General features: G+C 59.8%; 1 protein-coding gene across 2 annotated transcripts; it reads right to left on the reverse strand.

Moving 5' to 3' along the window:
• Window positions 1-1,021: 1,021 nt before the first annotated feature.
• N4BP3 (NEDD4 binding protein 3) lies at window positions 1,022-12,569 on the reverse strand. 2 transcript variants are annotated; one of them, XM_038551817.1, is made up of 5 exons: window positions 12,412-12,569; window positions 6,764-7,114; window positions 5,991-6,521; window positions 5,375-5,629; window positions 1,022-5,260 (listed from the first exon to the last, which is right to left on the reverse strand). In XM_038551817.1, the coding sequence occupies exons 2-5, from the start codon at window positions 7,082-7,084 to the stop codon at window positions 4,724-4,726; spliced, it is 1,644 nt and encodes a 547-aa protein (XP_038407745.1). In that variant the 5' UTR covers window positions 7,085-7,114; window positions 12,412-12,569; the 3' UTR covers window positions 1,022-4,723. The 2 variants fall into 2 exon arrangements, with proteins under 2 accessions (XP_038407745.1, XP_038407746.1); XM_038551818.1 differs by lacking the exon at window positions 12,412-12,569 and adding an exon at window positions 7,215-8,172.
• Window positions 12,570-14,011: the final 1,442 nt, after the last annotated feature.

Consider the following 14,011-nt stretch of genomic DNA (forward strand, 5'->3'; position numbering starts at 1 on the left):
TCTGTGGAACATGGGAGCATCAGGCTTCAGCCCATGGAGTTCAAGTTGCCTACAGGTCCTATCTCTTCCTGCCACCCTCCAAGTGGCACCTGACCAGTCTCCTGCTCCTACTCTGTTCCTGTCCCTCCTAGCAAGGCTTTGGTTCAGGCCAGGAGCAGCTACATTATTTGTAGGCTCAGGAGCAAAATGAAAAATGTGAGGCTCCTTGTTCAAACATCATTAAGAAGTTCAAGATGGCAACAGCAGATGGGGGCACCTGGGTGACTCAGTTCTTTAAAGCGTTTGCCTTCAGCTCAGGGTCTTGGGATGGAGCCCTGCATTGGACTCCCTGCTCAGTGGGGAGTCTGCTTCTCTCTCTCTCTCTCTCTCTCTCCCTCTGCCCCTCCCCACTGCTCATTCTCTCTCTCAAATAAAAATTTTTTTTAAGATTTTATTTATTTATTCATGAGAGTCAGAGAGAGAGAGGGAGGCAGAGACACAGGCAGAGGGAGAAGCAGGCTCCATGCAGGGAGCCCGACATGGGACTCGATCCGGGGTCCCTAGGATCACACCCTGGGCTGAAGGCTGCACTAAACCACTGAGCCACCCATGCTGCCCTCTCTCAAATAAAATCTAGAAAAACACATGCAAAAAACAAGATGGCAACAGCAGAGCATTGTATCAAGTGTAGGGACCTTCTGAGTGTGGTCCTGAGTGACTGCACAGGTCACACACACATAAAGCTAGTTCTGGCTCTAGTCCTCCCTTTTGGCTACTTGATGGACCCACCCACAACCACAGCAGCGAAGCTGAAGTCCTCCTGTGCCAGCTTAGCAGTCTGTCTAGGGGCTGCCTTGCCTCCCCTCAAACCCTTCTCGAAAGGGCTCTCCCTCAGGACTGCCCCACACCTCCCTGCCTCCTTGGGTTCAAATCCTGGCTGATCCTGAATGCCCTCATCCCACTGCTCCTGAGGAAATCCCCCCACATTCCTTTCCTCAGAGAGGTTTAGCCCCACTAAAGAAAACAATACTCATGACACTAGTCAAAGAGTGGTAAGGAAGACTTTATTCAGAGAGGATAGTGCAGTGGGGGTTTTGTAGTTGGGGGGGGGGGAGAGTGGGTTCAACTCCAAATACAAGGAAAATTCAAATTTATGGTGAAGGAGCAGGTAGGGGGAGGGGGGGCAGTGGATGAAACATTACTAAGAGGATACCTCCAGGGGTCAGGAGGCAGCCCGGCTGAACACACCTCACAGGAGTCTTGCGGAAGGCAGGCCAGCCACCACCTGGGCATGGTGGAAGATGACAGGGTATCTGATGTGGCCGATGGGGGACTCTGGCTAAACTAACTTGGCAGGAATCTTGCTAGATCTGGACTAATCAGGAGGGATACCTTCCAAGGTCAGGAGCAAAGAGAGGTTAGAAGCACTTGACCAAAGTGTGGTCAATCGTTGTCACCCTCCCCCAGATAAACACCCCTCATCACCTGCAGTGAAAAGTGAGCCAGCTTTCCTCTGAATTCCGTGGCACTCATGTCCCACCTTTCATGACCTATTTCACTCTTGTTTTGTTGCAAGAAATAACACATTCTTCTTTTCTGAATCCAGTATAGAGGACTAAGCCCCACCTACTAGGGTGGTGAGTTACAGTCTGAACTGTCATTGTGGGCCAGGTACCTTCTTTGAAGACAGGCTCCCTAATACCGATCGCCACCACCCCCACCTTCAGTCTCAGAGAAATGTACTTCTCTGTGCTCTGCTGACTTGCTACCGTGGCGGGAAGTGTGTGTATATGTTTGCATTCTTCTCGTCCTGTCACTACCATGGACATATATGTGAGCTATCTCCCTCCTCTACCCACAGGGAAGGGTCATGGGGGCAGGGGCCTTTGCCACTATGGCTTCTTCATCTGAGACCCAGGCCTGGCCCTCAGGGAGGCGTTGTAGTGCCTCACCAGGCAGGGGATGGTGACCGGCTCTGCAGCCACAGTCTGGGCACAGGTGCCTGTGAATGGTGAATTAACACTCAGACCTGGAGACTTCCCCACCTACTCCACTCCACCCCCAGCTCAAACCCATGCCAGTCAGGGAAGGGTCGGGGAAGGGGCTTGACTCGAGTCCCCCAGTGCCTTCTGGGCTGGAGTCAGAGCAGACTCTGAGGGATCAAGACAGAAGACACAGCCCTGCCTGGCAATGCCCACAGCCCAGTGGAGAGAAACCAAAATACCAGCAAATCTATGGGTCTGTGGACACAGGGTGGGGGGGTTCTGGAGAATTAGCCTCGTCTGCTGGAGTGCCTCTGGACAGCTGGGGAGCTGAGGGACCCACCAGGCAATGGAGGGAGGGGCCACTCTAAAGCAGGAGCCACCGCTGTGGCACCTGTGATCAGCTGGTCCCAGAGCCACCCAGCCTGCTCGGGGACCAGGGAACTGGTTTGCCCAGCAGGGATGAGCTAACAGGATCTGGTTCCCTCTGAGCCACCCCAGCTTCAGCTCCCTTGTGCCCTTCCCCCTGCATCTGGGTCTAGCCCTGGTTTCTGGCACAGCTGCCAAGTTTTGGTACCGCCCACCCACTCCCCGCTGGCTGTACTGGCCGGCCCAGCTCTCTAATTGCTGGGTGGGGAGTTAGGCAGAGATGGTACACTGAAAGGTGGACCCCAGCCACTGTCAAGCATGTGGGCACCTGGCCTGACCAGCTCCAGGTTGTGGGGAGGGAGTGACCCAGGCTTGAGGTCAGCATCTAGCTCTGGGAGGGCCTTCTGGAGGGTGACTGGCCCTGAGGCCTCGGTTTGGAGGGATCTGTGGAACAAATTCCAAGGCCCGTGAGAGATAGGCCTGCCTCACTTGAGTGCTCCCAGTTTCCCTCCCTGGGGCAGATGACCGAGGCTCAGGGTGGTTCTAGATGGGTCTCAGCTAGGTGCAGGGGTCTGTCCTGGCCATAGGCTCTACCCAAGCCTGGCCAGAGCCACAGGGGCTGCGGCTGGCGGGAAGAAATAGAGCAGAAGGAGGAACCAGGAAGCAGCCCTCCTGACCTCCCAACACAGGAGCCCCAAACACACCCCCAGACACACCCACCACCAAGACAGCTCCACACACACCTGCCACTTACATGACCATAAACACACCATCCCCACAGCAGACGATTCACACACCCCATTCTCCACCCTAAAAAAGGTGGGGCACATCAGCTCATACTCCAGAGCCCCGCAGGTACCCCTGCACAGCCACTCTACCAGGATCCACCTGCTGGGGCCCAAGGGGCTGCCAGGCATGCCCTGGGAAGGGGGAATCATGGCTGGAGGGTGCAAACTGGGGTTTCTGCAGAGAGCTGAAGAAACAGCTCAGAGGTTGCTGCTGCCCCGCAGCAACTAGAAGGGGAGACGTCTGTGGGCTGACTCCCTTGGAGCAGGAAGCCTATCTAATTCAACTGTTAGCCCCCATGCACCCAAGGCCTAACAGAAGACAGGAAGTGCTCAATGCCTGGCAGCAGTTACAGCAACACACTCATAAGAATGCTGAACTTTACTGCAAGGAGTGGGGAATAGCCACCTGCCTGCCAGACTGGGTCTGTGCTCCAGGCCACCCATCCAAGAGGGAGCAAAAGCCCAGAGGGGAAACCAGACTGCTGAAAGGTTAAGGGTGGGAGTGGGCTTTAGGGGTCTGAAACCCACGGTCAGGGAGCCTGGTGCAGGGCTGGAGGTGGAGGGCTGCTTCCTCTCAGGACAGAGCTTTTCAGAATACAAATTAGGTCACATCTCACCCCTGCTTAAAAATATCCCTTGGCCTTCCAGTGGCTACAGGGAAATGGCCATGTTCCCCACTGTGGTACAGGCCCTTTACCATGTAACCCATCCACAAGTTTTCTCTGCCTGTCTTCCTGTACCTTCCTGCACCCCTCCCATCGCTGTGGACGGTGGGTACGCCACAGCTAGATGGAGATAGAAGGTGCGTTCTGGGAGGGGCAGGTCCCTGCTGAAGCCTTTGGGTGGCTCCAGGGGAAGCTGTCTTAGGCCAGCCCTAAACCCAGCAGGGTGCTGGGTACCCAGGGCCCAGACTTCCTACCAAGAGAATGTTTCATGTTCTAGCAATGCCTTGGTTGACTTGCCCTTTTGTTTTTCTGGGTTCTCTGGCATTGTTCCTTCTGCAAAATCCCACTGGCACTGAAGAAAAGAATTTCAGCCCACACGGCAGCTAAGGGGCCGTGCAGAGTCAGTACAAGGATCCCTCCACTTCCCAATTTAACACATATGCCCAGCAGCTGCACACACGGGAGCAGAGGGCACACCCTCCCATTGACCGTGACCGTGCAGTAAAGGGCCCCTAACACCAACCATCCGCAGGAACAGGCCCTATGTAGCACCCGTGGCCTTCTTGTAGAAAATGTGGTTTTATTCTCGGGGAGGCCAATGTTCCCATCCCAGCCTCCCCCCCTTCCTGCCTGCCCTTCTGTATCACGGGGCTCTTCATTCCCCAACTTCCTTCTCCCGGCCACATCTACTCCAGAAAGCAGGGCTGGGCCCCACCGAGGTGCCCCTCTGCCAGGAGGTCTTGCCCTGGCTCCTGCTGCTTGGCACCCTATCCAGCCCACTGCACCACTGGACCCCCTCCTCCCGGTGGGCCTCCCCACCCCTGGCCGGCTTCAGCAGCTTCTGCCTCAGAATGGTGTAGGGAAGGAGCCAGCTGCCTCAGGGCGGGCTTGTCCAAGCCATTTTCTGGCGGTGCTTCTGCCACCCGCTCATCCACCGGCCTCAGATCTTGGAGGACTCCAGCCGAGGGCTCCAGGGCGTCGGAGGCTCCCGCAGCGCGCGCAGCTCCTGCTCCAGCGCCTGGTTGCGGCGGTACATGTCCAGGTAGCCTCCCTGGATCTCCCGCTGATAGCGCAGCACGCGCTCCTTCTCCTCCTGCCACGTCCGCCGCTCCCGCTCGAAGCACAGCGCCTGCTCCTGGGCGCGGAGCCGCTCCTGCACCAGCTGGGCCCGCAGCTGCTCGGCGCCCCCGCCACCCCCTCCGGCCTCGGGGCCGCCCGCCTCGGCCAGCAGCCCCCTGCTCTTGCAGTCGTCAGTCTCACAGCCGCCCGGGGCCTCCTCCCGGGGCCCCTGCTCCTGCAGGCTCCGCACCGCCTCCCGCAGCTGGGCCAGCTCTGCGTCCTGGGCCTGCGCCTGGGCCCGGCTGCCCCGCAGCTGCGTCTTCAGGCTGAAGATCTCCGCCAGCTTCTGCGCCAACTCCGCCTGGGCCTCGCGCAGCTGCTGCTTCAGGAGGCTAATCTCCGCTGTCTTCTGGCACACCTGGAGGGGCACCCCGTGGGCAACGCGTGGGTGAGCGGGGAGGCGGAGGGGCTGGCAGAGGGCGCGACGGCAGGCAGCGAGGGGGACACAAGGTTTCCGGGCGCCTGGTCTCACCTCCCATCGGGCTTCCTCCTCGGGTCGCACGCTGGGGTCGGCCTCTGGGAGGGCGCTGGGGGGCCGCGGCTCGGGGCCCAGGCCCTGCTGCGCGCGAAGCTCTTTGCGCAGCCGTCGCTGCTCCTGCTGAGCCATGAAGAGCTGCAGCTGGAGGTTGCGCTCGCTGCGTTCCGCCTTCTGAGCCACCTCATGCAGCCGCTCCACGTATAGACGCTTCAGCTCAGCCAGCCACAGCCGCTGGCGCTCCTCCAGCACCTGCCGAGGGGAAGAGGTGCCTGCCATGCTGGGAGATCCACGCACCGCCCCACCTCCTGGGCACCCACTGCCAGCTGGCTAGCTCCCATTGCTAGACCTCCCCACAACACCCGACGGCAGCTGGAGCTCAAGAGGAAGTGGCCCCAACACACAGGAGTCTCTCTTCCTCCTTTCCACACAACTCCTAGCAAGGGCCATCAGGGACATGACATCCTCATCTCACACGTATGTGTCTGAGTGACTGAATAACCACCTCTACTTTTCTTACTCTCTTGTGGCCAGAGCCACATAGGTGAGCTGGCGGGCGGCCCTCCTGTCCTTCCTGTACCCCAATGCCAAAAGACAGAACAGGTGCCCTTACCTGTGTGAAGGGATTGGCGCTGTCCTCATCACCAAGGCCCCTCTTGAGATCCTCACAGGTGTCGGGCAGCACGGCCACCACCTCCTCGGTGGCGGTGGGACAGGAGAACTCATAGGGTGGTGGTGGCTCAGGCAGGCAGTTCAGCATAGCTAGGGGCCCAGCCTCCTTGGGGACCCGTGAGGCCCGGTCCAGGGAGCCCCCGAGGTGGTTAATATGGCCCAAGGAGGAGCTGAAGGGGCCAGGACCAGTGCCGGGACTGCGGCCAAAGCTGCCCCCGCTAGAGGAGTCAGATAGGCTGGGCTCGGGCTCGGGGCCACCGTCGTCCAGGCTGAGGGCATGCAACAGCTGGGCACGGGCCTGTGCCTGGCTGGCCCGTGGCCCTGGGCTCAGGGGTGGGTGGCAGGCCAGTGTGTGCAGGCTGCCATTACTACGCCACAGCTTCTGACCCTTGTGCGCCGCCAGGCTCTGCATGGACACGAAGCCTTTCCCAGTGCCCGCCACGGGCTTGAACACCGCTGGACGGATGCGGCACTGCCGGGAGGAAAGGGTGGGTTGGAGGCCCTGGGTGGACCTCGGCTCTGCCCTTCGATGCTCCCACAGCCTCCACGATCATCTCGAGGACCCTGGGGTGCATGTCACCGGGACGCAGTGGCCTCTGACTGAGCCTCCGGCCAGCACAGGGTAGGATTTTCACGTCCCAGCCCCATCCCAGCATCCTTGGAGACCCCCCAGCTCCCCATCCCCACCCTCCTAGAGCAGGCTCAGAGACGCACCTTGTCAAAGCGACCGCGCTCGGGCAGCGAGGTCTTGCTGAAGTCACCGGCCCGAGGATGCTCCCGGTAGTAGAGGGTGGTATAGTCGGTAGGCTCGTTCCGAGGGGCCCTCTTGGTGTTCTTGCCGTCCTTCTTAGACAGGTGCAGGTAGCTGAAGAGTTCACGCTGGCCCAGGCCCTTCCGGAGGAGCCCATCAGGCTGGCGGGAGCTCCGAGACCCGGCGAGTGCTGCCCGCAGCTCTTCAGGGGAGAAGTCCTGCCGTTCCAACAGACTGCCCACGCTGCCCATGGCAATGCCAGCAGGGCCTGGGGCTATGGCCATGAAGTTTCAACAGGGCACCAGCAGCCGCCTCTGGGGATCAGAAGCCTCCATCAGGGGCAGGTGGGCCCTTGCTACCCCACTTTCCTGATGCCCTGAAACCAGGTGCTCGTTCTCTATGTCAGCTCCCTACCTGGCCCAGGCCCAGGAGGCAGATATGGGTCCCAGAAAAAATCCAGAACGGGATTCCTAGGCTGGCAAGAGAAAGGGGGAGAGGCTCCAAAGCCACCAGCCTAATGCTCCAGCTCCAGCTACGGGCCTGATGTGATTGGGGGAAATGGGGATAGGCCTGGAGTAGCAGGATAGGGCTCTCCACAAGACTGAGCCAGCTGAAGCCGCAGGCTCTGACTCTGACCTTGTACACTCTCCTACCAGGCTCCTCACCCCATCTGGGGGGTGGCCTATGACTCCCATTCCTTCTTTTTCTCTGGGGAGGGGAAAAAACCCAGTTCAGGCCTCTTCCTGCAGTGGGTCAGAGTTCCCCTAGGGAAGCACCTGGCATGGGTGGGGTTGGGGGTTGCAGTGGGAGGGATCCAAACAGGAAGGGCCCGAGGGGAGGAAGGATGGTGGGAACAATGGCCAGTTTCCGGAACAGGTGTCCACATAGTCATAGGGGCAGTGGTGGGAGAAGGGGCAGTGGGAGCCCCTGCCCACCCTTGCCTCGGCAGCCACTCCAAAACCCACCACCAGGCAGGGGGTCCCAAATTTTGGCCCAGTGTGTGGCCAATCACATGTTAGGCTCCAGTTTCCAATGTACTCTTATCACTCAGGGATGCTGGGATGATGGGTCCTGTTCAGGGCCTGGCCTGTAGCCAGGGTCAACACAGGTTGCCTGCAGCCAGGTTCAGCTGCTCAGACATGACCTCCTCCCCGGCAGGTGGCCCAGGGACCAGGTTAGGGACCAGCTCCCACCTGTGCTGAGATCATACCCTGAAGGGTGGGGCCTGGCCCCAGTGCCCCACCGGATCCCCTGTCCAGCCCGGAGACCAGCACACAGTAGAGACGCAGACAGGACCTGCCAAATGAGCGAATGCCACCTTCTCTGCCTCCCGCCCCCCAGGCAGCTGCTTCCATCCCAGTACAGACACTCAGCAGGCAAACAGCAGCTGTGTGGCCCCCCCCCCCATATGCCTCCGGGACACCCACTCCCACTTGAAACAATGGTCGTTAGGAGGGTCCATCTTCCTCCACCATTTCCAGGTTTTGTGTTTGTGGAAGACAAAGCTCTCCGGGAGTGGCAGGCAGGGGAGGCATGGCCCTGCTCCCCACCCGTACCCGGTGGCCAGCTGAGGGCCTCTGAGGAGGTCACAGGGCACTCACGTTCAGGGGAACTCATCCAGTTAAGGAATCACAGGTGCTGGCCACCTCTAGCGACATAGCCCTGTGTAGCGGTCTCACTGAGTCCCGTGATATAGCTGTCATCCCTCTTTTAAGGTTAAGGGCTCTGGGGCTCCCAAAGATGAAGTAGCTTCATCCAAGGTCACAGAACTGGTTGTAATGAGACACCTGTGATCTCAGCAGGATGACTGTTGAATTTTTTTTTTAAGATTTTATTTATTCATTCACGAGAGAGACAGAAAGAGAGAGAAGCAGAGAGATAGGCAGAGGGAGAAGCCGGCTCCATGCAGGGAGCCCAATGTGGGACTCGATTCCGGGACTCCAGGATCACGCCCCAGGCCCAAGGCAGGCGCCAAACTGCTAAGCCACCCAGGGATCCCTGACTGTTGAATGTTGAGCAGGGACGGGAGGGCAGGACGGCACCCACAGCCCAGAGAGTTAGAATTGAAGTATCCTGCTTCCCAGTCAGATACCTCCTTACCACGACAAGTGCACCCCGTGACAGACACCACTGTGTCTCAGGGAGGTGGACAGCCAAGAACCCGGTCTCCAGCCCTGTCCTCACAGTCTCTCCACAGGGACCCAACACTATCACTTCTCCCTTTGCCATGCCTCGTTGCCCCATCTCTGAAGTGGGGAAGACCACCCGCCCTGCCTTCCTTTTGGGGTTCCATTACAGAGACACTGGGGGTGGAAGGTCTCAAGGGCCAGAAACCAAGTGCAAGCATGGGGGTGGGCATGGTGGCAGGGGTGTCAAATAAGTCCACTTCACCCCAAACACACACCACCGCACTTCCCCCGGGGCAGATCCTGGCTTCCTGTCTCCAGGAGAGATAATGGGCACCCTGTTCCCCACAAGGGGTCTCAGGTCCCAGGGGAGAGCCCTTGAACTAGGCAGAGTCAGCTATGGGCCACAGGAGTGCACAAACCGCACACAAACCGCAGTCTGGTCAGTGAACAGCACAGCAGCTCCTGAGTTAGAGGACGTAGCACGGGCGGTCACATCCAATAGCACACACAGTCACGCACAAGGTCACCCTCATGGCGCCAAGCACCCTCTGGGACACACACACATGACACGCGAATGCTCTAGCACTACTCTAGCTCAGAGATCCAGTTGTCCTCCCCATACCCCAAGCTAGATGCAAAGGTGTGTGTGTGTGTGTGTGTGTGTGTGTGTGTGGTGAAGGGCTTCTCTCCCCGTGTGACCTAAGCAATTAAAAACAGCTGTGGAGCTGGAGAAAGGGGACACAGACAGCCCCTTCCTTTTGTCTTCCTCCGAGGCCTTTGCCCTCCACCCCTCCTAGGTAACTTCTCTGGCTGTATTATCATATCAGCTATCCCAGAGGGGCTGGGGCCTCCAGGCTTCCAGGAGGCTCCACCCTGCCTAGGTCTCAGTCTGGGGACAGTCCCTATTCCTAAAAGGGTCCATCCCTCCACCCCCCAATGCACACATTCCTTCCCCGTTGCTTAGAGGCCAAGGGACTGGCCTGGTGAGGCCAGGGCAGCTATGCAGACTGGGCTGGAGAGGATCTGGTGGGGGAGGAGGGAGGGAGAGACAGCAAGTGCCTTGTAGCCCCACTGGGAAGATCACAGGGCGAAAAGCAAGGCCTCCTCCAAATGCCTCCAAGGGCTCCCCTGCCCAGAGCTCAGTACATGCCGTGGGGCTCAGAGTTCTACACAGGGTTGACACCACCCCCTCCTCCACCACCACCACCACCACCACCACCACCACCACCACCACCATCACCACCACCACCACCACCACCACCATCACCACCATGCTGGCTAGGTTTGGGCTGGGCCCCAGCTGGCCCCCTGTTCCCAACCCCAGGTCCCAAGACTAGCCAGCAGCACTGAAAGCCCTGGACATAGAGGGGCATCTCTTCCGGGATCAACCCAGAGACAGGAACACAAAGCTTGGAAACCACCCTGGCCATGAAAAGAGAGAGGACACACAGAGAAGCATCCCAGCATCTGTTAGTTGGCCTGATGCTGGGCTTACCACAGCCTCGCAACACGTATACAGGTGGAGAATACTGACATGCTCCACTTCAGAGAGGACACTGAGGCCCAGGAGCTAAAAGCACGTGCCTGAGGTCACCTTCAGCCACATTGGAGAATGTATACAGGCTCCCCAGGTTTAGAAGCCCACCCTGACCCTGCCATGAACCTCCTCTAGGCTGACAGGCACATCCAGAGCCAAGTGGGCAGGGAGCTCCCAGTCAAGCCCTGGCTGTGGTTGGCGCCTCCAGAGCCCAGGCCCCGGGGAGGGTCCCACCACCTGCTGGGGGATCAGCTTTTATTGAAGGGAGTGTCTGCAGCTGCTCCTGAGGAATTGGACTGGAATGTCCCAGCTCCAAGAGGGCCAGTGGGTGAGGGGTGCCCAGGGCAGCGACGGGAGAGGCTGAAACCCCCCAGTTCCACAGTGACACCTGAAGAGGCAGAGCCCAGCATCTTAACTCCATCGGAGTGAGTGTTAGTATCATTGTGGAGTCACGTAGAGGTATATGCCACTCTAGTTTCTCTGAATCCTTGTATTTCGTCATCTGAGCTCATCTCTGCAATAGCCTAGTGTGTGTGTAGGGGGGGGGGGGGCAAGCAAGGAAACTGAGGCCCAGAAGCCAGATGGCCAAGATCCCACAATGATGAACAATTCCGATTCCCTGGGCAATGTCCTCTTCTCTATGGTTGTCCCAGCTAGGGGTCACCAGCAGCCCTCCAATGGCCACACACTACTGTGTATGTGCATCTGCCCAGCTCACCACACTTGTTTTTCCCAAGGGCATCTGCAACCAGGTAGGTTTGGACCCCAGTCCCCTCAGCATGGAATTCCTCCTGCTTGTGCCTGGGTCAAAGAGAAATAGTGGAAGCACTGCTGTTTGAGGACTCAGCCCTGGAAGCTGCTAGTGCTAGAGGCAGTGGCGCGAGCAGACTGGCCGCATTCATTCACAGTCTCGCACATACACACCCACACTCAGCCAGCCAGCAGAGGAGCCCTGCCCAGGAGGGCCCTGGGAGGAGGCTGATCACTGGGCGCAGGATGGCCCCCTGCCTCGGCTCCCTTCTTGGCTGGGCAGGGAGAGGGCATGGGAGCCCAGATTGCGGGTCTGCCAGGCTAAGCCCCAGGTGCAAAGGAGAGCCCCAATCTGCACGGGGGGGGGGGAGGGGGGCGGCGCTGGGTGCAGGGTGGGAGGTGACAGGTCCCAGCCCAGTCCTCTTTCCCGACACAGCCAGGGACCTGTTGTCCGCGCGGCCTGGCCCCAGTCCGGCCCTCCCTTCAGCCAAAGGCTCTGGCCAGACAGCGATGGTGCTCCGGCTGCCAAGAGCTGGTAGTGTCCCCAAAGGTCGGGATCGCCGGCAGCTGCCGCCCTTCCAGGGCAGGAGGCTGGAGCAGGAAGGGGATACCTCGGAGACGGCGGGAGAGGGGTCTCGTGGGGAAGGCGGAGGAGCAGACGATATTGGCAACCTCACGGAATTGCCCCCCTGGGAAGATTGTGGCGGAGGCGTGGGCTCCCCAGAACTGCGGGAGGTCCGCAAACGACCTGGGGGGCGGGAGGGGCATCTCTGGCCGCCCTTCCCTGGGGCCCGCCCGGAGCGGCCGAGCCAGGGGCGCTTGAAGCCCAGGTCAGGCTCCCGCGCCAAGGACGCGTGCCCCACCCCAGCCACCGGAGGGGTCCGGGGCGCCGCTCCAAGACGGCGCCTTTGCAGGGGCTGCTGAGAGCGGCATAACCCGCCGCCTCCCCTCCGGAGGGGCGTCGCGGTGGGTCCCAGACCCCGCGCCCCGGCGCTTCAGTATCTGGAAGCGGGGGGCACCTGGGCGCACACCGCCCCCCACCCCCGCCCACTTCTCAGACGGGCACCTCGCCGGCGAAGGGCTGCGGCTCGGCCAAGGTCGCCGGGAAAGCGAGACCTCGGCGGCCGGCCCCACCCCCGAGCCCAGTCCCCCGGCCCCCGGCCCCCGGCCCCCGGCCCCGGCGGGTCGCACTCACCATGCTGGCGCCGCTCCGCGCTCCTCGCGCGCTGCGGGTCCCCCGCGCGGCTCCGAACCCTCCCTCCGAGCCCCGGCTCCCGGCGGGATCGCGAGGCGGCCGGAGCGGCCGGGCGGCAGACGCCGGGAAAACGCGGCCGGGCGGGCGGACGCTGGAGCCGGATTGGCGAGGGAGGGACGCGCTCCGCGGCGCTCGCTCGCCTGCCCCAGAGGCGGAGGGAAAACCCGGCCTGACTCACCGGCGCGCCGCCAGCCCCGAGCCCGGCCGGGCCCCCGGATGTGGGGGGCGGGGACGGGGGGCAACCCCCGCCCACCGCCCGCCGACCTGAGCCCCGCCCGGGCTCGCAGCGCCAGCCCCGCCGCCGCGCCCCGCGCCCCGCGCCCCGCGCCGCCCGGTCCCTCTGCCGGCTGCGCGCCTCGCGGACCTCCGGCGGGTCCGCAGCCCCCCGCGCCGCAGCGTCCCCGGAGGGCGCCCGGTCCGCCCCGCTCCTCCTCCTGCTGGCCTCGCCCGCCCTCTCGGCTTCCAGAACTCGGCAGCTCCCAGAGAGGCGCCTTCCGTCCATCACCTCCCAGATCCTCGCCGCCTCCTCTTAGGTAAGCATGATTGCCCCTTCCGAGGTGCGGCGAGGCAGGACCCGAGACCTGGAGACATTCACCGAGGTCTCTGCCTCCTTAGCGACTGAATTAGGCGCTGAGCTTGCTTTCTTTTCTTTTCTTTTCTTTCTTTTCTTTTCTTTTCTTTTCTTTTCTTTTCTTTTCTTTCTTTTTTTCTTTTCTTTTCTTTTCCTTTTCTTCTTTTCTTTTCTTTTCTTTTCCTTCTTTTCTTTTTTTCTTTTCTAAGTTTTTTGCCGTTCAAGCCTTCAAGGGGCAGCAAATTCAGATGCCTTCAGGGGCCAGACAAATAATGTGAGTCAAACGGATGAAAGACAAGGCAGGAGTTGGAGACGCAGATGGACACCTAAAGGTGTCCGGATTCAAACAAGTAAAAACGGGGACCCAGACAAGTGTTGGTACTCGGAGGTTCACAGCAGGACTCGTCACAGTCGCCAGAGGTGGGTCACGGGATCCCAAGAGCCCATCCACTGATGAATGGGTATGCACACTGTGCTGTATTAGTACCATGGAATATTATGCAGCCGGGAAAAAGAGTAAAGTGCATGTACAGCCTACATGAGCCGCCAACAAAATGAGGCTAAGTGAAATAAACCAGACGCGAAAGGCCCTCCTGTGGTTAAGATTCCACTCACAGGAGGTAGGTAAATCCATAGAGACACACAGCAGATTAGTGCCAGAGGCTGTAGGGAGAAACACAGGAGCCACTGCTTCATGGACATAGTTTCCTTTGGGGATGAGGAAATGTTTTGGAATCAGAGAGAGGTAGTGGTTGCACAACGTTGTGAATGTCCTAAATGCCTCTGAGCTGTACACCTGAAAATGGTTAATGTTATGTTGTGTGAATTTTACCCCAACAAAGAAAAAGTTGTGTCACCTGTGGATCAGACTGGTTTGGAATCCCTTGTCTTCTGTGCTGTCCTAACCTCTTTAAGTGCCAGACTTAGGGGGCTCATCTCTAAGAAAACGCACTACTGTTCTGGATGTTA

The sequence above is a fragment of the Canis lupus genome, chromosome 11 (genome assembly GCF_011100685.1).
Source record: "Canis lupus familiaris isolate Mischka breed German Shepherd chromosome 11, alternate assembly UU_Cfam_GSD_1.0, whole genome shotgun sequence".
NCBI lineage: Eukaryota > Metazoa > Chordata > Mammalia > Carnivora > Canidae > Canis > Canis lupus.

Excerpts from the sequence above, each read along its gene's own strand:
- N4BP3 (XM_038551817.1), bottom strand. The coding sequence starts at position 7,084 with ATGGCCATAGCCCCAGGCCCTGCTGGCATTGCCATGGGCAGCGTGGGC. Across the intron at positions 5,630-5,990 it reads GCGCCAATCCCTTCACACAG|GTGCTGGAGGAGCGCCAGCG; the intron begins GTAAGGGCACCT and ends TCCCCTCGGCAG. Across the intron at positions 5,261-5,374 it reads AGGAGGAAGCCCGATGGGAG|GTGTGCCAGAAGACAGCGGA; the intron begins GTGAGACCAGGC and ends GTGCCCCTCCAG.